The following is a 24,145-nucleotide window of genomic DNA, read 5'->3' on the forward strand; positions in this document are numbered from 1 at the left end:
CCCCTTGTTCCAGCTGACCCAAAGTGACGTCATTGTGTGGTCCTGAGTTCCACCACCTCTTTTCCTAGAAAAAAAACCCTGTTAAAAGAGGAATAATTGCCACACACTTTTTTCCTTTAAAGGGGTAGAACATTTACAGCAATGGATGTTACAACTGTTATAGTTTCCTTACATTGGTTGCAAATATTTTAAATTCTATTTATATGTATATTAGTTTCTGGTACCTTTGACAAAGATCAGAAATTTGAAACACATGAAATGTTTTGGTTTTTTTAAAATTCATTTTCCACACCAAGCATTGGCTCCAGCCTAAATTGGCCATTTCCACCTATTTCCTCTTCCCACTGCAGATTCTTCCAGCAAATTCACAGGAAAGACATCTATAAAGATGATCTTTCTGAAGGATAGCAGGTCCCACAGAACATATGTTTCGCCCCAGTGGTTGCCATAGTCCAAACTAAACATGAGAGCAAACTCACTCAACATTGTTTTTAAAATGCCAGGTGGCACAGAGCTCTCCCCGACACATGCCTTTTAAAGTGCCAAAACAGCTGCAGGGGGTGTCTACAGGCCCCCATGGGACAAGATGAGGAACTCAGTTTTTTCAAAAAAGGGAGGCTGTGATTTGATGAAGGGAATCGAACGGGGGCGGGGGGACTGCTCACCTCACCTCCAGTAGCCTGAAGACTGCTGTGCTGTCTACTCCCTCTCTGGTCAAAAGGATCAGATGCTAACTTCTGTTTACCTCTTTTAAATGACTGCCACCTTAATTGATCATGATGGTTTCCTTTCCCATCACTCCTGAAGTAAGGCAACAACAGAACTTTCCTATAGCAACATTTCCTCAGCTGTTTCCTCATATTTGAGGGAAATAGCGCTCAGAACATAAAAATGTCCCAAAGAGGAAAATGACCCAAAGTGCTTTCTGAAGTGTAGAAAATCTTCCTCAGGGAATGCAGAGTTTCTTCAGCTGCACCCCTGCAGGAAACATCAGCTTAAAGGCTCGGCATGAGGAAACCTTGAGGAAATCACAGAAAGACAACTAATAGGTAACTAAGCTCAGAAAAGAGGAACTGCAGTTAGGAGCTGATGCAGCAGCAAGAAGACAATCTGTCTGAAGAGACCTATCAGAGACTTAGTGGGACTCCCTCCTCATTCTCTTCTGCCAAGACTGAGGGCCAAACTACAAGTGACGCCTGACACAGGTTGGGCACTTGTCAGCTTCCCTCAAGTTTTGATGGGAAATGTAGGCAGCTTGGCGGAATGTTGGACAAGTGACAGTTGAAAAGTCCATTGGACAGCAGTCGGAGAGCCAAGCTGCAAGACCAGGACGCCTACATTTCCCATCAAAACTTGAAGGAAGCTGACAAGTGTCCAACCTGTGTCAGATGTCACTTGTAGTTTGGCCCTGAGGAGGAAAGACTATGTACCATGAGGTGATTCTTTTTCTCTTTCAGAGGAAATGTTGTGTTGCCTCAAGTGTCACCTCTGGTATGAAAAGCCCTAGCTTTTCTAGTCTGTTCTTGTCACCATCTGATACCTCAGTTTCCACTTGGGCCCACACAGAAGGTTTTCACAAAATATACATTCAAAACCCAGGCCCAGGAGGAGATCCTAGTCCGATGTCGCAGTCAACAGAACAAGCACCTTACCACAGAGAACTGACAGAAGGGATCAGGGCAAGGAACTTAATTACAGAGATATAATATTAAAACAATAAAGCAGATACTGTGCAATTCAACTACTGATAAAAGGAAATTAATGTGGGGTTTTTTTCCAGGATCTTTAAACAAGGTCCTTTTGTTCTTAAGTTCATAAGCTCTGGGTGCAGCTAGCAGGGCAACCCAAAAACATTACCAGCTCTGATGGACCTAGTTTGCAAAAACTAAACAAAAGAAGGCAGGCCAAGGACCAGAGGGCAATTCATAGTGGCTTCCAAACTCCTGGAAATTTGTCCAAACATGGCCCATTAAAAAAGAATTTTCCATAGTTCCCATTGATTCACACCATGCCTAATCCAGGTCCCCTTACCTTGTGCCTTGCCCACGGTGTTTTTTGTGAATGCACTCCCAATGCTTGCGGGATGATATCACTTTCAGGAAGTGACATCATCACATAGGCCACAAGCATGCTCCCACTCCTCACACTGGGCCAATTCTGGCCCATTTGGGGCCAAAATCGGCCCCAGAGAGCAAGGGAACATGCCTGCAGATGGCACAACAATGTAAATTCAAGAAGCGATGTCGTCATGCCCCCAGGAGTGTGTGTGCCACGCATGTTCCCGAGGTGCCTGCTGATGGTGGGCAACCTCCAGGGGGCTTGCCACCTCCTACCAAATCAGCGAGCAATGGGGCAAACCCCGGGGTGTTTGCCCTCCACCAGTGGCCACCTGGGAACCTTAGATCGAGTGCATCACTTGAGGTAACTACCAAGGTTAACGAGTCAGTGCACAGAATTTTCTATATCCTGAACAAAAGCATGAAGCCTAAAATCCCACCTCCTCCCTCCACACTTTCACTCCACAGGTTTTCAAAGGGTCACAGATGTTTACATCTGTGCCTCATCTTGCCCCTGAATTTCTAACAGTACAATCAGAAACAGACTTCGACCCCGCTAAGTCCAATAGAAATGGGTTTAGGCTCCAAGAGGTAGTGTCTGTCAGTCAGGATTCCTGAAATATTACTTAAGACTTTACATACAACGTGTTTGTGACCGGGAGACTTCATCTTATGAGGGGCCTTGAAATGCCAGGGAGGGACCAATGGTTGCCAACTCCAGGTTGGGAAATTCCTGAAGATTTGGGGAGGCAGAGTTTGCTGAGGGACAGGAGCTCAGAAGGGATGTGATGTTATAGACTCCACCCTCTGAAGCTGCCATTTCCTCCAGGGGAACTGATCTCTTTAATCAGGAAGTCAGCTGTAATTTGAGGAGAACTCCAAGCCACACCTGGATATTGGCAACCCTAAAAAGAAGTCATCAGAACCAAGTTATCTGGTCAGGTTGCCCTGGAACAAAACAATTGGAGAACAGATCAGCCGTCACCCATCCTTCATAGTAGGTTTTTTTAGCCATATTTTAACATTATGGTTCTCACCCTTCCCCTGGACATCGGTGGGGGTGGGGGTGGAAACAAAAAGCAAAAAAAGGAGTCACACTAGAAGTTACTGACTGCAAAGTACAAGCCAGACAAAATAAATATACGGTCCATTCTCACCCTCCATTTTAAATCCTTCCCCAGTGCACCCCAAGGTTCTTCAGAATGGTTGATAGACCTCTATTCTCTTCCCACAGATCAAGTTTCGCTGGTGGATTGCTCTCCACATCACCAGCATCTCATAAGGCACAAAGCGATGGACCAGGAGAAGCTCCTTGTAATAACAAGGGTCAAAGGACTCTAGTCTGGAGGAAGGCACCCGCACACCCACCGTCCGGATGCCCATGTGGGAAGAAGGAGCTAGTCCCGCTTTCTGGAGGCACATCCCCAGGTACACGTCGTCAATAGGGAAGAGTTCAATGCCCAGCGATTCCTTGTAGATGGTACGCAAAGTATAGCCAGACATAAGAAGACCCCCACCACCACAATAAGGGGGATAGGATTTGGAAGTGGTCACTTGCTCTGGCACGTAGTATTTGCTCCACTTCTCACGGATGGGGCCCACATTGGTAATAAGCTGCCCCACAAAGAGGTGCTCGTCTCCTGCTCCTGGAACATCCAACAAGTAGTGGATAATATTGTCCGTGTTGGCAAAGACATCGTCGTCCCCATTGAAGACAAAGCGGACGCCAGGACAGCGGGCCTCCATCCAAGAATGGAAAAGGACTTGCTTCAGGGTCAGGTTGAAGAAGCTATCATGGAAACCCCACTGGAGGATGTCTCCATTCTCTTCTGCCTCTATCTTCAAGAGTTGGTTAAGCTTCCTAGCATCACGAGGATTAGCCACACCCCCGGACAAGAAAATCCTTCGGATCTGGACCCCTGCATACATCCGTTCCTGGCCCCACGTCTTGCGGATGATTTCACGCCGTTCATAATTCCCTGGTGATGACTTGATAGCAAGGAGCAAGAAGACGTTGTAGGATTTGTCTGGACCTCCGCACTTATCTGGCATGTCCAGAAGCAGAGGGAACTCCTTGCAATGCTTATACCGCAAGAAGTCTTTGATATGGTCAGGCAATCCGACAAATCCAGAAATGTTTGCCACTGACACATTCTCCCGACACTCAGCAATGGCTTTGGGGGGATTGGGGGGATTGTCCTGGATTGGTGGGATTGTCCTGGAAGTATCTATCACCTCCTTCAGGACAGGGCCATTGTCATTGTTTTGGAGGAGGAACAGGAACCCAGTGAATCCCACGAAACTCAAGATGGCAACTTCCAATTTGCGGCACCAGCGTCGTGACATTTTTCACCTGAAAGACAAGTGAAGATTTGAATGGAAAAACAGCACCTGTGAAGAAGTTAGCACACAAGACAACAACACTCCATATCTATCTATGCTTAGACTAACTTGCAGAGGATCCATCAATAGCTGGTGCCCACAGCGATCAGAACGTGCACCCTCATTGTACTGGGAGAGACAGATACGTATCTGAAGAAGTGAGCTGTGGCTCACGAAAGCTCATACCCTACCATGAATTTTGTTCATCTTATAGGTGCTACTGGACTCTGGCATTCTTCTAAATTTTGAGGAACCAGCTTCCCTTTTGATCCTAGCTAAGCAGCTGCAAAGGTAAAGGAGTCCCAGTCTTGCGTCTACTGGATGGAAAGTTGTAAGATTCCCCTTCGTGTCTTCTTTGTTTCAGTGACACACTTCATGGATCTGTCAAAGCAGCTTCTAGCCTACAAAAGCTTCTGACACCCCTGAGCTGTTGCTCTTGAAGGTGCCGCAAGTGGCAGATCCATCTATTGCATCCAAAACAACCAATAGACTTGTGGCACCTTACAACATGGCCACACCATTTCTGGGTCTGCCTTGGGTCCTGTCAAACCGGACATTCCCAATATACAATGCAAGGCAACTTTTGAAACTTAGTTCTCAAGGGTGTGGAGGCCATACTCAGATCAAGATGGTAGCAGGTACTTAAGCCTTCCTCCAATATGGTTCCCCTGACCTGAAGTGGTCCTGAGGAGGCACTATATGATCCATTGGGGAACCTTCAGAACACTGATGGGCTACCTTGACAGGGTTGCCAACTCTGGATTGGGAAATCCCTGGAGATTTGGGGGAAGAACCTGAAAAAAGCAGGGCTTGGAGAGGGGAGGACCTCAGTGGGGCATAATGCCACAGAGCCCAGCCTGTGAAGCTGCCATTTCCTCCAAGGGAACTGATCTCTATAGTCCAGAGATCAGATGTAATTCCAGATGGAGATTGGCAATCCTATGCTTGGTTACTGGCATAAGTTCTTCCAGGGAGAAAAACAGCAGCTCCCCAGGGCCATTTCATATCAGGACAAACAGCACAGGAGGAGGAAGTTAAGCCTGTCTCCCCAAATTTCATGGTTCGAACCCAGATAGGGCCCCACATGCTTGAGAACTGAGATTCAGCATGGAAATCCAGGAGCATGTCTCGCTCATCAGGACTCAAGAGCAGCACAACACGCATCATTTTTATTTAGTATATTTACCCTTTCTCCAAGGAGCTCATCCTGAGTGTATGTTGTTTTCCCCTCTGTCATGTCACCCTCAAAACAACCTTGTGGACTTACTCGAGGCCAAGAGCACAACTGGCCTAAAGGCCACTCAGTAAGCTTCCAAGAAATGCAATAGGAATCCAAGTCCCCCAGTGGGAACAGGGGATCCCCCTCTCCCATCCTCTGGCCACACCACCGCCAGTTACCTGGCCAGCAGGGAGGAAGGCAAAAGAACAGGCCTCACAGAGGCACTCCCATGGGCAGCGCAATGACGTCACTCCCAGGAGCGATGTTATCACACCACCCCAGAAACGCTCCCATGATCCACAACAGGCCAGTTTGGGCCTCAAATGGGCCAAATCAGGCCCAATGCAAAGCACAGAAGCACTCCCGGGCCCTGTGTGATGATGTCACTTCTCAGAAGTGATGTCATCGTGCCACCCACCCATCATGCCACCTTCGAACACACCGAAAAAGGTAAGTGCCTGGTCCCCCCCTCCTGCCAGAAGGGTAAGGGGACCTGGCAACCCGCAAGTTCGAGAATCTGAATTGGAGTCTCCCAGGTCCTAATCTGATACCCTAACCCGTTATAACACTTCTAACACTTTTACCATGGCAGAAGCTTTTGTGGGCCAGAACCTGCTTTGTTCGACAGCTGATTCTGCAACCAGCCTGTTCATCTTTAAGGTGCCGACATGAATCTTTGGGGGAAGGACGTGATCCAACAGACCAGCATGGCTATCTACTCTTCTGGGACTTATAGAACAGCACTGGATTTAGCCAGAGTCCCACAGTGCTGTCTATAGTCTTAAGCCCTAAGTGCAACAAAGGGAATGCCCCTGTGGTATACAGTAAATAACATTAACAAGTATATAAATGAAATTTATAAAGTGCAAAAGTGCAAGGTGCTATGATACAATAAATAAATAACAATTTTATAAATAGTTATTAAATACATCAATAAATAACATTATCATAAATGATGACCAAGATAATACAATTCACAATCAACAATCATATACATGTAAGAAAAAATTCTCATCCTGCAGTCAGTAGATGCTGCACCCTGGGTGTGAGGTAAGTAATTAATTCATAAAAATAGTCTTTGTAATAACTCTGTTTATTTTCTTTTTCTTTTTCAGGTCACCCCAGGTCCAGAGAAGAAGCTGGAAAGTACAAGGTGGCCCCAACAAACTACTAGCAAATAGCCAGTTTCGCAGAGCTTCCTCAGGGGTTCTTATAGCTGCAGTCTACATACAATCAAAGCAATCAAAAGGTAACTGACAGGGATGTCATCTCTCACAAGTGTTGACGGATAATTCCCATTTTTATGAATAACTATTTATAAAATTGTTATTTATTTATTGCATCATAGCACCTTGCACTTTTGCTCTTTATAAATTTCATTTATATACTTGTTAGTGTTATTTACTGTATATCACCGGGGCATTCCCTTTGTTGTAGTTGTAATAGACCGTGCTAGCTTTTCCTTTTGGGGGGATTGCTTAAGCCCTGAGTGGCCTTTGTCTGAACCTGAAATTCTCTGGCACAGAGGTGGAACCTGGGACCTTCTGCAGAAAAGCAGTTCGACTGATAAGCCCTTAGGACAACTTCAGTTCCCTGACCAGCAACAGCCTCTGGGAGAAAAGGCCAGGGAAACTGGAAAAGCAGAACCCAAGCCCTCCGGGAGGCCACTGCAGACCCAGCCTCGGTCCTCTCCCTCAGGGTAGCCCAAGGCAACATGGAAACAGTCCCTTGTCAAAAAAAGGCCTCGTACAGCCTGTTATCCCAGTTCAGAACAAAGAGCACTTGTGTAAGAAGAATCTAGTAGGAAGAATTTAGCAAAACATTATTTTAAATCCTGAGGGATTAGCCACCCAACTGTGACAGGAAAGAGTATTCTGTGCCAACTCAGAAGTCTCATTTGTCACAGAAAGAGGACTTTCGGTTCTCTTGACATCATCTTGTCAGAGATGAATACTTGTCAGAGATGCTTTAGGCTGATCCTGCACTGGGCAGGAGGTTGGACTAGATGGTCTGTATGGCCCCTTCCAACTCTATGATTCTATGATTTGCCTCAAGTGAGTCACAGAAACGGAGGGTTTTCCAGGACATGGGTGGTAAGATGTCAACAAGAAAGTCTCTTCCTTTTTGGAACTTCTGGATTCACCTTATCAGCAAAACAGCCCAGTGTAGAGGCTCTGCAACGGACAGGGCTAGAGACTTACTTTGGCAGGCGGATGTGGAATGGGAAGAGCTGACACCGCTGGGTGGGACAATTAAAGGTCCAACTTGATTTAATTTCACACCGATCAAGGGACCTGCAGAGTCGTTCCAGACCTAGCCCAGAGCAGGCAATGGGTGGGATGCCGAAGAGTGCGGCCTCCTCTGTCTGTGCATCCCGTATTTTATTAATTTATTTATAGACCACCTTTCTCACTAAGAGCCAAGCTACAAGTGATGCCTTACACAGGTTGGACACTTGTCAGCTTCCCTCAAGTTTTGATGGGAAATGTAGGCGTCCTGGTTTTACAGCTTGGCTCTCCATTACAGCGGCAAGACCAGGATGCCTACATTTCCCATCAAAACTTGAGGGAAGCTGACAGGTGTCCAACCTGTGTCAGGCGTCGCTTGTAGCTTGGCTCTGAGACTCAAGGCAGATTATTTTACAGGGAAGACCAGCCTGGCTTTGTGCCTTGAGCCATGCTCAGGCTACTCCTTGCCAAGCCTTCTTTAGTTCTTGAGGGAGTTGTGCCACATCCTTTCCATCTACCTGTGAGATCCATGGGCCGAGGATAATGTCGTCCCCTGAAACGAGCTCCTGTCCCAGGTAGATGAAGGCCCTCGGCTTCTGGTCTGAGGATTGGCCTTCCTCCCTACAAACAGATGCCTCAGTTTTCTACACACCACACAAGCAATTTTATCTGCTGCTAGCACAGAGGATATTGAATACCTACCATATGATGGAGGCCAGTGTTCTTGTCTGAGGTAACTTTCACAGCAGAATAAGTGCGCGCACACAAACACACACATACAGTTTAAAGGCCAATTGCACTAGAGGGACAAAAAATTCCTACTTGGCCCCTAGATGGGGAACCACCAGCTTTCACCTGCTCTGAAATCATAGGTGTAGTGGGTGCCTCACTCATCAGGTGACCAAGAGGGGGTCAAGGCAGACACTGGTCCTTTAAGTGGCCAGTGTAATAATAATAATATACTTTGTAAACTGCTCTGAGTGGGCATTAAGTTGTCCTGAAGGAAGGTATATAAATCGAATGTTGTTGTTATTAATTTAGTCAATAGTCCTTCCATGCTACATGAATTTGTAAAAAAAAAAAAAACCATAAGAAACAAAAGGCCTGCTGGATCAGACCACAAAAGGTCCACCCAGGCCTGCATTCCCTTTCCAATCTGATGTCTAGGGATGCCGAATACCGGGTAGAGGTTGGAGTTCTCCCAGAATTACAACTGATCTCCAGACTGCAGAGATCAGATCCCCCAGAGCTTCAGAAGACCCTGCTGACCGCCCTTCCCTCCTGAATCTCAATCCTGAAATATCCAGGAATTTCCCAAGTTGGACATGGCAACCCTCTGGAAGACCATCGCCAGGGCAGGAAAGTAACAGCCCTTCATCACTTTGAATCAAGAGATCTCATTCCTTTTCTACCACAAATCTCTCCAAAAGCATTCTTTCACATCACTACAACATATTCATTCCACTAACAAAGCTTTTGCACGTTCTTTATTTGGACATGTGCCTGCTGACTCCCCCCTCTTTCCCAAGGCAGGACCTGGCTACACCTGCTCAACTCGCTGAAATTATCCTAGGCACACATTCACACACACCCGCGCCCCCCACCCCCAGACAGACAGAGATGTTGGAACACGGCCAGGGGCAAAACGAAAGCTGTTCTCTGACCTGTTGTAGCCAGGATCCTACTCCATCCAGCCAAGCCTTTGTGTGTTGTGGCAACAAGATGCACTGGGGTGCAGAACGCAACAGCGAGAGCCTCGTGGGATTTTCTTCCTCACTTGTTTGCTTTCCTGGTTACAATGGAATGAGTCCCCAGCCAGGTTCTCACCTCCCTCTTCACTGTTTGCTCGGAAAAGGGCAAACAGCTCTGAGCAAGGTCAGCAGCTCCTAAGAGGTTTTGAAAAACCAAAACTCAGCTCCACCATCAATTAAGTTATTAAAGATAAGAGGTGTTATTCAGTCACAACCACAAAGGGAGTGGGGAGAAGTGAAGAGCAGGCATATTATCTACTATTTTCACAAACATTGCGGCATTATAAAGACTAACCTGTTTATCATGGCATAAATTAAGATACTCTTGGTAAAGAAAGGTAAGGTCATTATCTTATGGAAGTCAATCACATGTTCAATGAATTGGTTAATTGTGAACGCACTCGCCCGTCCTTAAAACACACACACAATCATTCTAACAAAGCGTGCTTACTTCGTTTTTAAACGATGCACCCAGGGACGGGGGGGGGGTAGTAGACATCTTTTAGAAGATGAATTCCTTCTCGTGTGAGAAAGGAGAATACCTCTTCCTCAAATGGCAGGTGTCTTCTTAGCAGAGATATTGACATTTGTATCTGAGCAAAAGGGCAGGATATCACTTTTGTAGCTCATAGGTCCCTTATTAGAAGAGGCATTCTCTCCTATGTGAGAGGGAAAGAATACCTCTTCTGAGATGGAGTCTGCCACCTGCAATTTTCATAAACACTTTTACTAAAAATCTGCTACCAGATCAACAGGGGGCAGCTTTTTGGTCAATCAAAATGTTTTTTAAGATACCTAATCTAACCAATGAAAATTGAAGACATTTGCTGCCCGTTTAAATTTGCTGCTCCTTCAAAACTCCTTCTATCTATTCTCCTCATTTTAGAAACAAGATTTCCCCCCATAACTTCAGGCTGCTTTGGATTCACCTCTTTGGCAAATTCTTAGTCAAGAGTTAATAGCCGTTAAAGAGTAACAATTTTTTAAAAAGATAAAATCTTTATCATTTTATGAAATTTCCAAAATGACAAAAAAAATTCAGAAAAGTTTAAACCCTGGGGGGACTCTTGGTGCCCATCTACTTCTTCTCCAAAGCAAAGAACCAGTTCTGGTAGGTATGCCAGTTGCTGGGCCACGATGGACAACCTCCCATTCCCACCCTCGATTGGCAGCACTCAGTTTACTGAAAAGCAGGAAAAATGGGGACAGGAGTGATATATCACAAACATGATGGATTTTATCATAGAAACTGGGTAAATTCCTAGAGTGTCATGGACGCAGCGATGTCACTTCCAGGTAGGGTTGCTGGTGGCCTTGCCAATGTGGGGATCCAGGGGACAGCACTGCAGTGGCTGGCTTCCTTTCTCCATGATCGGGGACAGAGGGTGGCGCTTGGGGAGAGAGTGTCATCTCGTAGGCCACTGGTATGTGGTGTGCCACAGGGAGCGATACTCTCTCCATAATTATTTAATATCTATATGCGCCCCCTCGCCCGGCTGGTGTGGAGTTTCGGGCTTGGGTGTCACCAATACATGGATGACACCCAGCTTTATCTGTTGTTGGATGGGCGGCCTGGATCGACTCCTGATGCCCTGGAACGTGTTTTTGAGGCTGTGGCTGGTTGGTTGAGACAAAGTTGGCTGAAATTGAATCCCACAAAGACAGAGGTCCTGTATGTGAGTTGTGGGGAGATGGCTTTGGGACCCCGGCTTCCTACACTTGATGGGGCAGCACTTACACTGGCCCCAAGAGTTAGGAGCCTGGGGGTGATTCTGGATTCCTCCCTGAAGATGGAGGACCAGATCACTGCAGTTGCCAGGTCTTCCTTTTATTATCTTCGGCAGGCCAGGCAGCTTGCCCCTTATTTGACTCCCCGTGACTTGACTACAGTGGTCCAAGCAATGGTCACCTCTAGGTTGGATTACTGTAACGCGCTCTACGCTGGGCTTCCCATGGGCCTGATCCAGCGGTTACAGCTGGTACAGAATGCAGCAGCGCAGGTTATTGCTGGAGCACCGGTGTGGGAGCATATTACACCGGTGCTACGCCAGCTGCATTGGCTGCCAGTGGCGTACCGAATCAGGTTCAAGGTTTTGGTGTTAACCTACAAAGCCCTATGCAGACTGGGACCAACGTATCTGCAGGACCGTCTCTCACCATATGAGCCCCGGAGGACTCTCCAATCTGGTGGAAAGCATCTTTTAAGTGTCCCTGGCCCTAGGGAGGCCCGCCTGGCGTCGACCAGGGCCAGGGCCTTTTTGCTCCTGGCCCCGGCGTGGTGGAATGCTCTGTCTTGCGAGACTAGGGCCCAGCAAGATTTGCTTGCATTTCGCCGGGCCTGTAGGACAGAGCTATTCCTCCAGGCATATGGCTGATGCCGGGCGGTGCCCCCTCCCATGGAGGGGGGGTTAAACCATCGCCCCTATGTGAACACAAATGCTGTTGCCACACTCATTACCATTGCATGTATTCCCTCTGGTAGAACCGCTATGCGGTAGAACTGCTGTACCATTTAATGCTTTTAAATGTTTTTAAATGTACTATTTAATGCTTTTAAATGTTTTTAACGGTGTGTGATATTTGTATTTTGTTATCTGCCCTAAGCCTGCGAAAGCGGGGAGGGCGGAATATAAATATAATAAATTAAATTAAATGGTCTGAAAATCTCCTGGAATTACAACTGGTCTCCAGACTACAAATATCAGTTCCCCTAGAGAAATGAGCTACTTTGGAGGGTGGGCTGTATGGTATTATACCCTACTGATATCCCTCCCCTCCCCAACCACCACCATCTCAAGTCTCCACTCTCAAAATCTCCACACATTTCCCAACCCCGAGTTGGCAACCCTGCTTATGGGTGATAACTCGGCAGTGACATCACAGTGTTTGCAAATTGTAATACTATCCCCTCCCCAGGCCCCTCTGTCAAAAGCCCCTGGGGGTTGCAGGTACAGGGCTGGCAACCCTAAATGCCGGGTTTCCTCCATTTGGAAAAGAGCTGCTTCCATCATTGAAACACACTTGGCTTAGAATTCCCCAACATATTGTGATTAACTCCAGCTTCACAGCAGCCACATGGTGGATGCATCCACTCCCTGTCTTAAAAATGCCCAAAGCAGCCACAGACACAAGAAGACTGGGAACCTGTGCTTTAAACCTACATTAAAAGTATTTCCTGTTCTACAAAAAATGGTTTTACTGGGTTTATGAATTAACAGATGGCCACGCAAGACAGCGGACCTACAATCCCATCCCAACTTCCTTGCCCTTTATAAAGTTAAGCTCTTCATCGTTAAACGGATCTTGCCATGTTAACAGTGGACAATAATTAACCTTGAGATAGTTCCACAGTAAGGGCATTTCACATCCCACACCCATATTTTTCTGACCCTTTCTTGAGGGATGGAAGGCTTTTTTTCCACCGAGTATTTTGTGATAAGTTCATGTGCAGCAATCCATAAATTCCCAACGTGATTGTAAAGATAAAATATTTATCTCATTGGCTTGACTGAATCCTGCTATAACCATGGGTTCTTGTCTTTCCACAGTGATTGCTTCCCAATTATCCATAAAATAAATACTGCAGTTACATCTTATCAACAATCTATAATTTCTGATTGCTCTGCAAATCCAAGTTGTCTACGCAAGACACAAGTTGTTTCAAGGGATGGGCAAACGTTCCTGGATACATATAATGTCTAGTTTCGTTGACAGTCAAGCCTCAATTTTCCACTGTTGGTTTTGTAGATTTACTTACTCCCCGTAAGCAACTGACAACTGTTTTTATGCATACAAAGCAGTCATTTATTCCTATAATGAAGCAGTGTATAAACAATGAAAAAACATATTTTACATGGGGAAAAACCCATAAATGTAAACTAGTGTAAATAGGAGAACTCCAAGTCTGAGGTGCACAAGGGTAAAGCAAAAACGAATCAAGGATTTTCAGGTCAATATAGGAAGGAAGAGAAATTCCAGATCATTGCGATTTGTCCCCCAGAGGAAGGAGCGCACAGACCTAAGAATCTCCCAAGATCATTTCCAGGATAGTATTGCCAACCTCCAGGTAGGATCTTGAGTTCTCCTGGAATTATAACTGCTCTCCAGAATACAGCGGTCAGTTCCCCTGGAGCCAATAGTAGCTTTGGAGGATTAAAGCTTTAGTATCAGATCTTCACTGAGCTCCCTCTGCTGCCCAAATTCCACCTTCCCCAGGTACCACCCCCAAACCTCCAACCATTTCCAAAGTCAGAGTTGGCAACCTTACCAGAGCACAAAAACCTGAACTGAATCATTATGTTGGCTTTAACGTAGTTTTGGTCTCTCTTGCACAGGTTATGTTTTTAAAAACACCACTGCTAAAATTATAAACCTTGATCTAAAGGTGAGGCTGGCTTCGGCAGAACTTCTCCCTTGGGGATGTTGTGCTCACAAGAATGAATCTGAAAATCTGGGCTGGCATGCAAGCTCAGCGTCCCTTGGGCTAGTGCTTCTACCTCAGCAAGCCTCACTTTTAGATCAATAAAACAGAGGAAGAAATGAAAGCTGCCCAGCTCTTGCTCCAGCCCGTCCTTCAAGATTTCATACAGCCCCTTTTAGAATATATTTTTCCGTTGTAGCTTAAATGTAACTCAGATGTAGTGCTTTGAATTCTATATAAGTTTCTATGCACTTTCAACTGTCATTTCTATATTTCCTTTTAAAATAAAACGTTTACTTAAAAAAAAAAGATTTCATACAGCCACAACCATTTCACCGTTGCCTTCTCTGCACTATGGAAACAGTAGCAGCTTTCCTCGGGTGACCGGGATCTACAGCAACCTAACCCAGCACATTCTCTGTCTCAGAATGCTGCAGGGCCGGTTTCTGGCGAACAAGGATGAGATTAGCCACTCTGGGTCATCTGGCTTGGATTGACAAAATCTGCCACCTTCATTTCTCTAGAGTTTACCTTCTGGGACCAAGCCAAAGCAGCTAATCCCACAGGCAGACACGGGTTTCCATGTGAAAATTTCCAACCTGAATTTGCAACGAGACATGGCTGGGCATTGAATTCAGTTCCTCATGCCCAAGATTGTATGCTAGTGTCCTCCCAAGCTGCCTCTCCCAGTGGACAGGGATAGTGTGTCAAAATAAGGGCAAATTTCAACCTTTGCACCTCTTTGGTCTGATGCCCTCCTTTTGCAAAAACATGGGTGCGCCATCTCATCTAGACAACTTCAAAAAAACAACAACAGGCTTTTAAGAGTTTTGACATCATTATTTAAAGAATGAGTGCTTGTTTTAGAATAGCAACATTGATGATGTTTTTAAAAATCCAGTGCCCCAGCCCCAGCCACATGGCACCCTCCACCCACTGAGCCTACGAACGATTCTTTGTGGCCCAGGATGATTTTTTTTTCAGGAGTCAATTTTATAGCATGTTTTCGTAATTTAGGGGAGGTAAACTGCCTACCAAGGGATAATTTGGGGAAGGTTATTTATTGAAGAAAGGCAATGTGTTTTCTGCTACCCACTATTATTATTATTATTATTATTATTATTATTATTATTATTATTATTATTATATTTTTAGTCTGCCATCCCCGCCAGGCAGGCTCAGGGCGGAGTACAACTTTTCAAATTACTTAAAAACAGATAAAACAGTATACAAATAACATTAAAACAACTTTATATAATACAGCTTCTCTTCAGACCTTCTCTCCACTAGCTTTCCCCCCAAAGCAGACGGCCAATCCTGGCCTTCCTCCACCTCAATGGAGCAGAAAGTGCTTGAGAGAAGCCCTGGAGGAATCACCTTTGTGTCTACAGTAAGCACCAATTCAGTCATCTCCTTTATGGAAGGACTAGCCCCAGAGCCCGTTGTGTGAAACAATACAACAGGCTCTAGCTGCAGGGCTGGGCTGCCACACCACCATCACTGCCGCTGCTAGGTCTTGGGAGCACCATGGTGCTGGGCCTCCCTGCTGCCTCCATAGCTCCTCAAAGGCCTGGCACAGGTGTACCCACAGGCCCCTCACTGCGCCTGTGCCAGGATAAAAGGTGAGTCGTCGCCAACACAGCTCACCTTTTATATAGGAGGATGCTTGGTATGCAACCTTCCAACTTTTTGTGGAAACTCGATGTGCTTTGCAATTGGTTTCTCTCTCCCATGGCAGCCATTTTGGGTGGCATTCTTAAAATTCTAAAAGCGCCCACAAGCTCAAGAAGGTTGGGGACCCTTCCAGTAGAAACTTCCATGAACTACAGCCATAGGAAATGTTAAAAAATTAACTTCATTTGTACATTTGTGAGTGCACAGGTTAAATGTACAATTCTATGCACACTTACAAGAGAGCACACGGCACTGACTATAGTGAGCTTTGCTTTTGAGTAGACATTAATAGGATTGTACTAAACACACAGAGACTTGGACTCAATGACAAGAGAGTCTTTATAAGTTGGAGAATATCCACAAGCAACAGTACCAAAATTATTTTTATCAGCGCCAACTAAAACATCACAAAACAGTAAGGAAGTTCAACCTAGATGTGGAAATAATTGAAAGAGTAGCAAAGTTTCTCTACAGTGCTATGGCTCTATGCCCTGACAAGTAATATCCTATACTGGTTTTGCTACACTGTTGTCCTGTTCCTATCTGTAATTTTAATCTTACTCTGCATGGACTTGTTTCTGTATTTAAAAGTTTATATTATATATATGCTGTCATGATCTGGCTGTGCCAGGAAGGCCTCAGAAGCCTTCCTACAATTCCCAGGAGCCCCTGGGCCGTTTTGGAGCCCTTTTTGGCCAATCAGAACACAGGGGCTAGTGCTATATAAGTCTGCGAGGGGCGAAGCATGTGTTCTTTCTCCCAGGGAGCAGGCCAGAGGAGGTTTCTGCTAGGGAGAGAGGCCCTCATCCAGGTAGGGTGAAAAGACAGGCCTGACAGACAGAGGGACAGGGAGTTCAGTTGCTCTAGGGCCTTCTGTTTATTTTACTTTCACCCATCTATTGTTGCTAAGGCACCTTGTTTGTTGTTTGATATTAACTGACCTCCTTGTAAATAAACTATTTTGTTTGTTGTTACTCTGCCAGGTCCTCACGCCTGTTAATTGGCCAAAATACGGAGGTCAGAAGGGTTGGGAGGGTACTCTTGGGGACCCTAAATCCCAAAGTGGTGGCAGCGTAAGGTGGCTCGCCCCACCTGAGGCATAACATGCCAATAAAGGCTTGCTTGGACTTGGTAAGGAAGTTTTGAGCCCAAGAAAACTACCATTCAGAAGTTTCCTCAGGTCTCTGCAATGTTAAAGTTGGCCCTAATAAATATCCACTGTCATTTGTAGATTTTTTTCCCGTAAGAGACTGACATAGCAATTAACCACTTTTGCCTGCTTAGAAATATCTTGGACTCACGAATTTTCCCATTCATCTCCTTGAAGCCCAGCGATGCAACTAACCCTTCCTAGAAGGTAAACAGTATAATTAGTTTCACTGAATTCTTGGTAACCAATAGAAACTGCTAGACAGTCCAGAGTATGTACACATATTTTTAACATCATAAACGTGATAGACAAGTAAAAAGAAGGGACCTTTTTTGCAGAAGCTTAGCAACTTATGAAGAGAGCTTCAGCAACAGGCTTCCCAGCCTCTCTGCAGCAGCATGCCCAGCAAATACCCAGAAGTGATATCCCTTCACTAATATGATGCTCTAGGATCCAGACAAAACTCTATAGTAAAACCATAGAGTTCTGTCTGAATCCTCAAGCATCACATTGACATCTCTGGGTATCCACTGGAAGTCACATTGTGATACATTGTTATTCCACCATTCCCTCCTCCTCCCTTTCCCTGCTGTTTGCCAACTAATGAGTGGCAACCCTACTGATAGGGCTGCCAGGTCCCCCAGGTGTGAAAGCAGGGGATGGGGAGGTTGGGGTGGCGATGGGAAAACTTACCTCTAGACACCAGATTGCAGGCCAATTTTTACCAAATCAGCCCCACACGTGACCCATCGCTTCTGTGTAAGCCAGCACCAAAAAGAGAAAATCCATAATTGCCCCCCTCCTGTCACAGGCCCTCACCCTGCCTGCAAACCCTAGATATATCTCAGACCCCTGCCCTGCTTACAGGTTCAGCTACAACTCAGGCTATATTATATATATGCAGGGGGTTAGATAAAGTAATCATTTGCTTGCTCGCTATGACCCTTTTTCTTACCTACAGATTATAAAGAAGTTTATACATAGCTGTTTTCTGTCTCACTAAAACAGGAAAGTTGTGTGGGTTTTTGTAAGATAAGTATAGCTGTGCTTAGCCGTGGAAAATAGGAAGTAAGTAGCAGATACTTGCGCTTAGCTATATAAAATAGGAAGTAACGTAGCAGACGCACCAAGGGCTATGACCTTTGTGGTTAGACTTGCAGACATGTGTGTGTGCGCTAATGTGTGACAAACTATGTATGGTATAAAACAACTATAAGTAGGGGGTTTCGCCATCAGAGTAATGGGAGATGTAAACTAAGGCGGAGTTTTAGGCGAAGACCGGAAAGGTGTAACTCCCTAGTACCTCGGCCAATGGGGAAAGGGAGAGGGAAATTGCAGACGAGGATAGGATGCTTAAAATCTGTCAATTATCAGTGATGATTTACAGTCTATAAAAATCCTTGTTCAGGAAGCCTCTGGGTTCCTCTTTGGCACCCACAGGCCTGTGTATTCCTATTGCTTCAATAAAACAGCTTGTTCCTCTCAGAGCCTCGATCTCTCTCTTCTTGTGGTTTGAAGTGGGAAGGGTCTGGCCGTCTGGCCCAGCTGCCTTCAGGCGACATCTGTGTCACACCAGGAGTTATGTTATTCCCAGTACAATGTGGAAGTATTACAGAGCATGTGGGAGAACACTATGGATCTCCTAGGCTCATTCCCATACCTCCCGCGCCCCCACTTCGGCCAATCAATGACAAAATTGAGGTTATCATACTTTGGTCACCTCATGAGAGCCAGTTTGGTGTAGTGGTTAAGAGCACGGGACTCTAATCTGGAGAACTGGGTTTGATTCCTCACTCCTCTACTTGAAGCCAGCTGGGTGACCTTTGGGCCAGTCTCGGCTCTCTGGAGCTCTCTCAGCCCCACCCACCTCACAGGCTGTTTTGTTGTGGGGATAATAATGGCATACTTTGTAAACTGCTCTGAGTGGGTGTTAAGTTATCCTGAAGGGCAGTATATAAATCAGTTGTTGTTGTTGTTGTTGTTGTTGTTGTTATGAGGAGACAAGACTCACTGGAAAAGACAAGAATGCTAGGAAAAGTTGAAGACAGCAGGAAAAGAGGAAGGCCCAACATGAAATGGATCGATTCAAGAAAAGCAGCGACAGCCTTCAAACGTGATAGGATGTTTTGAATGGCATTAATTCATATGGTCACCATAAGTTAGAAGTAACTTGATGGCCCATAACACACATGAATCCGAGGCAGCTTGCAGTAAAACACTGGGCTAGATCCACCCAGCTTTTCCACAGGTGAAAAAGGAAGGGACGGGTCCCCTCCATACTGCAGAATATGAGCAACAGTGACAATAGATAGAGGCCAAAGTAAGGAGAGGAATTGGGTCATTTAATCTACCATCGCCAGCTCTGAGCTTGAGAAATTCCTGGAAACTTGAGGGTTGGAGCCTGGAGGGGGTGGTTTGGGAAGGGGAGGAACCTCAGTGGGCTTTAATGCCACAGAGTTCACCCTCCAAAGCAGCCATCTTCTCCAAGATTTGAGTCCAGTAGCTCCTTAAAGACCCACAAGATTTCCCAGGTATAAGCTTTCAGGAGTCAAACTCGGCTTGTGAGATACAAGTAGGTATGGAGATCCCTAAGCCCCTATATCCCAGGAAAAAAGTGGAAGGGGTGTTGCAAAGAAGGAAGTCGCCTCTCCCACCTTCTGATTGGAATATAAGGGTTCAGGGATTTCTATTCCTACTTGTTGGGTGACCTTGGGCCAGTCACACACACACAAACTAACCAACTTCACAGGGTTGTTTTGAGGATGAAGCGCAGGAGATGAGAATAATGGATGTTCTTCTGGGTCCCCATTGGGAGGGGAAGTGAAATATAAATAGTAAATAAATAAAATCATGGAGTTCTTGCTTTCTCTATGCAGTTAATTTGTGTCAGGGATCACATGATTGACAGGTGGATAGTCTAGTGCTATGCTGTGGTTTTGATGTGGAGAGGAGAGGATATGGAACTAGTTGTATCAGCATAACACCCCCACCCACCCCCAGTGACTGTCTCAAGAGCCAAGACAGCCCATCCTGCCTTCCATCACGGCCAATCTAGAAGACTCATGAGCAGGACAGGAAGCCAAAGACTTCCCCTTCCTGTGCTACCAACGTCCAGCACCCAGAGGTATACTGTCTTTGTACATGGAAGCTCCATTTAGCAATCATGGCTAAAAGCCATTGATTGGCCATTCACCTTTACTGCCACCGCAATGGGTTAACACAGCTATGCCGCTGGAACTTTTGACCCTCTTGTTTACTGCTTTTCCCTCACGTGTGTGTTTATAATGTGTTACGATACACACACACACACACACCACCAGGCGAAGTGTGTTCCAGACAATAAAAGCTGATGCCGCAATAAAATCTGTTACCATCCCACGTTAAAGGGGCTCTTATTCTGTGCATCTGTTAAGGCAATAGCCATCGACTGAGCCATTCTCCAGGATCTTACGGAGCCATTTTCCAAAGTCCTTTTCACTGGACAAGCAGTCCATCTTGCTAGTCTCTAGCGTTTTAGGGCTGCCAAGATTGGATCAAAAGGTTGGGATGGGGAGGTAAAAAATCTTAATGAAATTCTAGCCAAGAGTGTGCCTGGATATTTCCAGTATTTGGAAGCAGAACTTAAGCACCCTGCATAATATAGTGGCCCCTCAATGAGAACCAGGCCAGAAGGTAAGACAAATTATGTAAACCCAGAGCAAAGAGACCAAGCTGGGAACTAAGAAGTTGCCAGTTCAAATCGTGACTCTGTCTTTAGAGGCTTTTCAGGTGACCCTAAACAAGCTTTGCCCGCCCCCAACCTGCAGATAATAATTCTCATCTGTCATTAAGGTTGCCAGCAGGCCTGGAGTACAGGCCTTGTACAGAGGCTTAACAACAACAGCAACTGCTTTTCTAGACAAATTAGTGCCTCACCCAGAGCAGTGAACAAGTTAGTGTTGTTATTATCCCCACAATACAGCTGGGGCTGAGAGGCTTACCCAAGGCCACCTGCCTCATGGCCGTAGTGGGATTTGAACCAGCAGAGTGCTGATTTGCAGCCAAACCACTTAACCAATGTGCTGCAGCTACCAGGTGATGCTATTTACTTCAATACCATGGAAAGCATCCACTGTCTGCCTAAACACACTAAGTTTCTGTTATTTAGAGCCAAAACACACGAGAAGAAATACCTAGGTTCAGCACGTGTTCTCTTACCTCAAGGTTTGCCGGGATCTGTAGGCGTCCTGGAAGCTTAAAGTTTAGCATTTACAGAGCAGCAGAGCAGCAGGAAGGGAAATACAGGCGCCTGTATTTCCCTTCCCCTTCCTGCTGCTCTGTAAATGCTAAACTTTAAGCTGCCAAGACACCTACACTTCCCAACAAACCTTGAGGTAAGAGAACAAGTTTAGCATTTACAGAGCAGCAGGAAGGGGAAGGGAAATACAGGTGCCTGTATTTCCCTTCTTGCTGCTCTGTAAATGCTAAACTTTAAGCTTCCAGGACGCCTACAGATCCCGGCAAACCTTGAGGTAAGAGAACACGTGCTGAACCTGGGTATTTCTTCTCGTGTGTTTTGGCTCACAGACATGCCATTTTTCTCCCAGCCTGTTGACAGCCCTGTCTACCTGACAGAGCTGTTATAAGAATTAACACAAAATAACCTATAGAAGACAGTTCTATGTGAATACTAAGCATTATTTGTCCTCCCTGTAATAAAATGTGTCAATCATTGTTAAAACCTTCCTTGCCCTCACACAATCTTCCCCACCCCCAAACAGGCACCAGCTAGAAAACAGACTTTTGCCACCAAGACCTTGTTAACCTTTCAATAGTAGTTTAAGGAGTGGAAATGTACAGTCGTAGCTTATCAGAGCATAAAGTTAAATAGCAACATCTGATAACTGCTTGCAGACCAAACTGATAGGACAGATAGCTAAAGGAAGCGTTTTAAAAGTTGGCAACTCGAACCACAGAGGATAGCACAACACCTACCTCCACACCTGCAAAGAAGAGGCCTCCAGAAATCCCTGTGATTTCCCCAGGTGGGGGATTGGCAGCCCTTTGTACCCCTTTCCTCGGGTGTAGTTTAGCTCCAAAGTCACTGTTGCTGGCTGCTGTTATAGAGTGCATAGAGCACTGCAGAACTGTGTTAGCTGCTCAGGAAAGGAAGTTCACACCAGCCTCCCCTTCAGTAAAGAAATATGAGGCCTCTATTATAAGGAAATTCATTCTGGAGAGGATAGACTGCAGGCCGCATTCTAAACTAACTAGCTAAACTAGGAAGGATGGAGAGAGAGAAGAGCATGTCTTGCTGTCATGGTCACCAGATGGAGAAAAGAGGGGGAGGGAAGGCGTCAACAGGAAGGAAGGTTTCCTGAGAGTAGCAATCCGCTCATGAAAAGACAGCACCAAAACCTAATAACCACCTTACTGGTAGCTGCAAAGAGTGCAGTAGCTACACTATGGAAATCTAAGGCTATCCCCTCAATTGACAACAGGCAAAAAAAAATTGGGGACCATTATATATCGGAAAAGTTGTATGATAAAATCTACCGAGTAGAACACTTCCCAAGAACAACGAATTTTATGGAGAAATGGTTTCCACTTTTTGAATATCTGGAATATAACAGCTCCGTACCCGGCCTAAAAAATTTTCATACATATGCAAATATATAAAATATCTCTTAGTTTCATAGAGTATCTGGTGTACTTTGTAAGAATTCCCTCTCTTTACTAGATCGACTATAATTCCTTATACAGTAATAAGCATTGCTTAGTATAATTACTACTCATTAACATAGACTTCTTGTGAGTTATAAATCTTTGTATATTTAATTGTTACTTATTACTTCCTTTGACTTTATGCATGTTTTTAAATTTTGTGTGCTTATTGTTTAACAGTTTATAGTTGTGTTTTACAGTTTTAATAAAATTTTATTTTTAAAAAAAAAGACAGCGCCAGAGGGGTAGGAAAAGGAGGCTCCTGACCTATTATCTTATCTCTCTGACTTCATAGGCCTCTCTCACCAAGTCCTTCATTTCCAACACAGCCAGTGCTTTGCAAAGCCATCTCACTTCTTTCCCCGGAACCAGAGCTCAACAGCTGTTTTGTCTTAGGAAGCCACAGAACTAACACTCGAAGAGTCTACATGCAGAATCAAAAAGAGTCCAGTAGCACCTTTAAGACTAACCAATTTTATTTTAGCATAAGCTTTCGAGAATCAAGTTCTCTTCTTCAGATGCCTGATACAGAGACTCTGTATCAGGCATCTGAAGAAGAGAACTTGATTCTCGAAAGCTTATGCTAAAATAAAATTGGTTAGTCTTAAAGGTGCTACTGGACTCTTTTTGATTTTGCTACCACAGACTAACACGGCTAACTTCTCTGCATCTATCTACATGCAGAGTTTCAACCCAGCTCTGCTTCAATGGAAATGTTGCACAACTTCTCTTTTGCAATATATGTGAGCCGCGTGCGTGTGTGCGCACAAATGCCTCGCATGGAACAGGAAAAAGAGTACCACAAGGGATACAGAAAAAATGATTAAAAACCACATACACCTCTTTCACACAAAGGTCTCGCCAGGCACAAATGTCTTCCTTTCTCGACGACAATCCCAATCTGCAATCCGAGGGCACTTTTTAAAAATTAAGACTGACTTTAAAGGTCACAAAGCATTAAGCAGCCTTTTGGAATTCAACTGAACTCTTCTTCAGAACCTCACTCAGTATTAAGGAAAAGGGTCAGCCGGCTGGTTTTTGTGCATTTCTTATCAAGAGCAACCTGGAATGCTTTTAAAAGAATTTTTGTTACACTTAGAACACATGCTTACCGAGATGCTGAACCTTCTCCCGGCTTAAGTTCTCCTTCTCTAGCAGCAACTGCTCCCTCCAGCCCTGCCTGGAACACCTAAGCAGCCAAAGGAAGGCCAAGCCCATCTGAGAAAGGTGGGGCTTTGTGGTAACTCAGACAAATTTCGCCCGGAGGCAACCTTCCTCTCAGGCAAGGGTTGCTGCATTTCTAGGTGAAGCTATAAAGAAAGGGGGGGGGGTGGATCAGCCATTTCCCCCCCAGAACCAAGCAGATACATTCATAACTCAGCCTGCAAATAGTTTCAGGTGGGCTGCCGTGTTGGTCTGTAGTAGAAGAGCCAGATTCAGGTCCAGTAGCACCATAACGACCATCTAGATTTCCAGAGTATGAGCTTTCCAGAATCAGAACTCCCTTCGTCAGCTATCTGATGAAGGGCGCTCTGACCCTGGAAAGCTCATATACTGGAAA

At 45.3% G+C, this 24,145-nt stretch overlaps 1 protein-coding gene across 2 annotated transcripts; it reads right to left on the reverse strand.

The window, feature by feature from the left end:
- Nucleotides 1-3,011: 3,011 nt before the first annotated feature.
- B3GNT3 (UDP-GlcNAc:betaGal beta-1,3-N-acetylglucosaminyltransferase 3) lies at nucleotides 3,012-23,756 on the reverse strand. 2 transcript variants are annotated; one of them, XM_054981510.1, is made up of 2 exons: nucleotides 23,697-23,756; nucleotides 3,012-4,410 (listed from the first exon to the last, which is right to left on the reverse strand). In XM_054981510.1, exon 2 carries the CDS (start codon nucleotides 4,401-4,403, stop codon nucleotides 3,255-3,257), a length of 1,149 nt encoding a protein of 382 aa, XP_054837485.1. In that variant the 5' UTR covers nucleotides 4,404-4,410; nucleotides 23,697-23,756; the 3' UTR covers nucleotides 3,012-3,254. The 2 variants fall into 2 exon arrangements, with proteins under 2 accessions (XP_054837485.1, XP_054837484.1); XM_054981509.1 differs by lacking the exon at nucleotides 23,697-23,756 and adding an exon at nucleotides 9,551-9,608.
- Nucleotides 23,757-24,145: the final 389 nt, after the last annotated feature.

This window comes from Eublepharis macularius, chromosome 5 (assembly GCF_028583425.1).
Source record: "Eublepharis macularius isolate TG4126 chromosome 5, MPM_Emac_v1.0, whole genome shotgun sequence".
Lineage (NCBI taxonomy): Eukaryota > Metazoa > Chordata > Lepidosauria > Squamata > Eublepharidae > Eublepharis > Eublepharis macularius.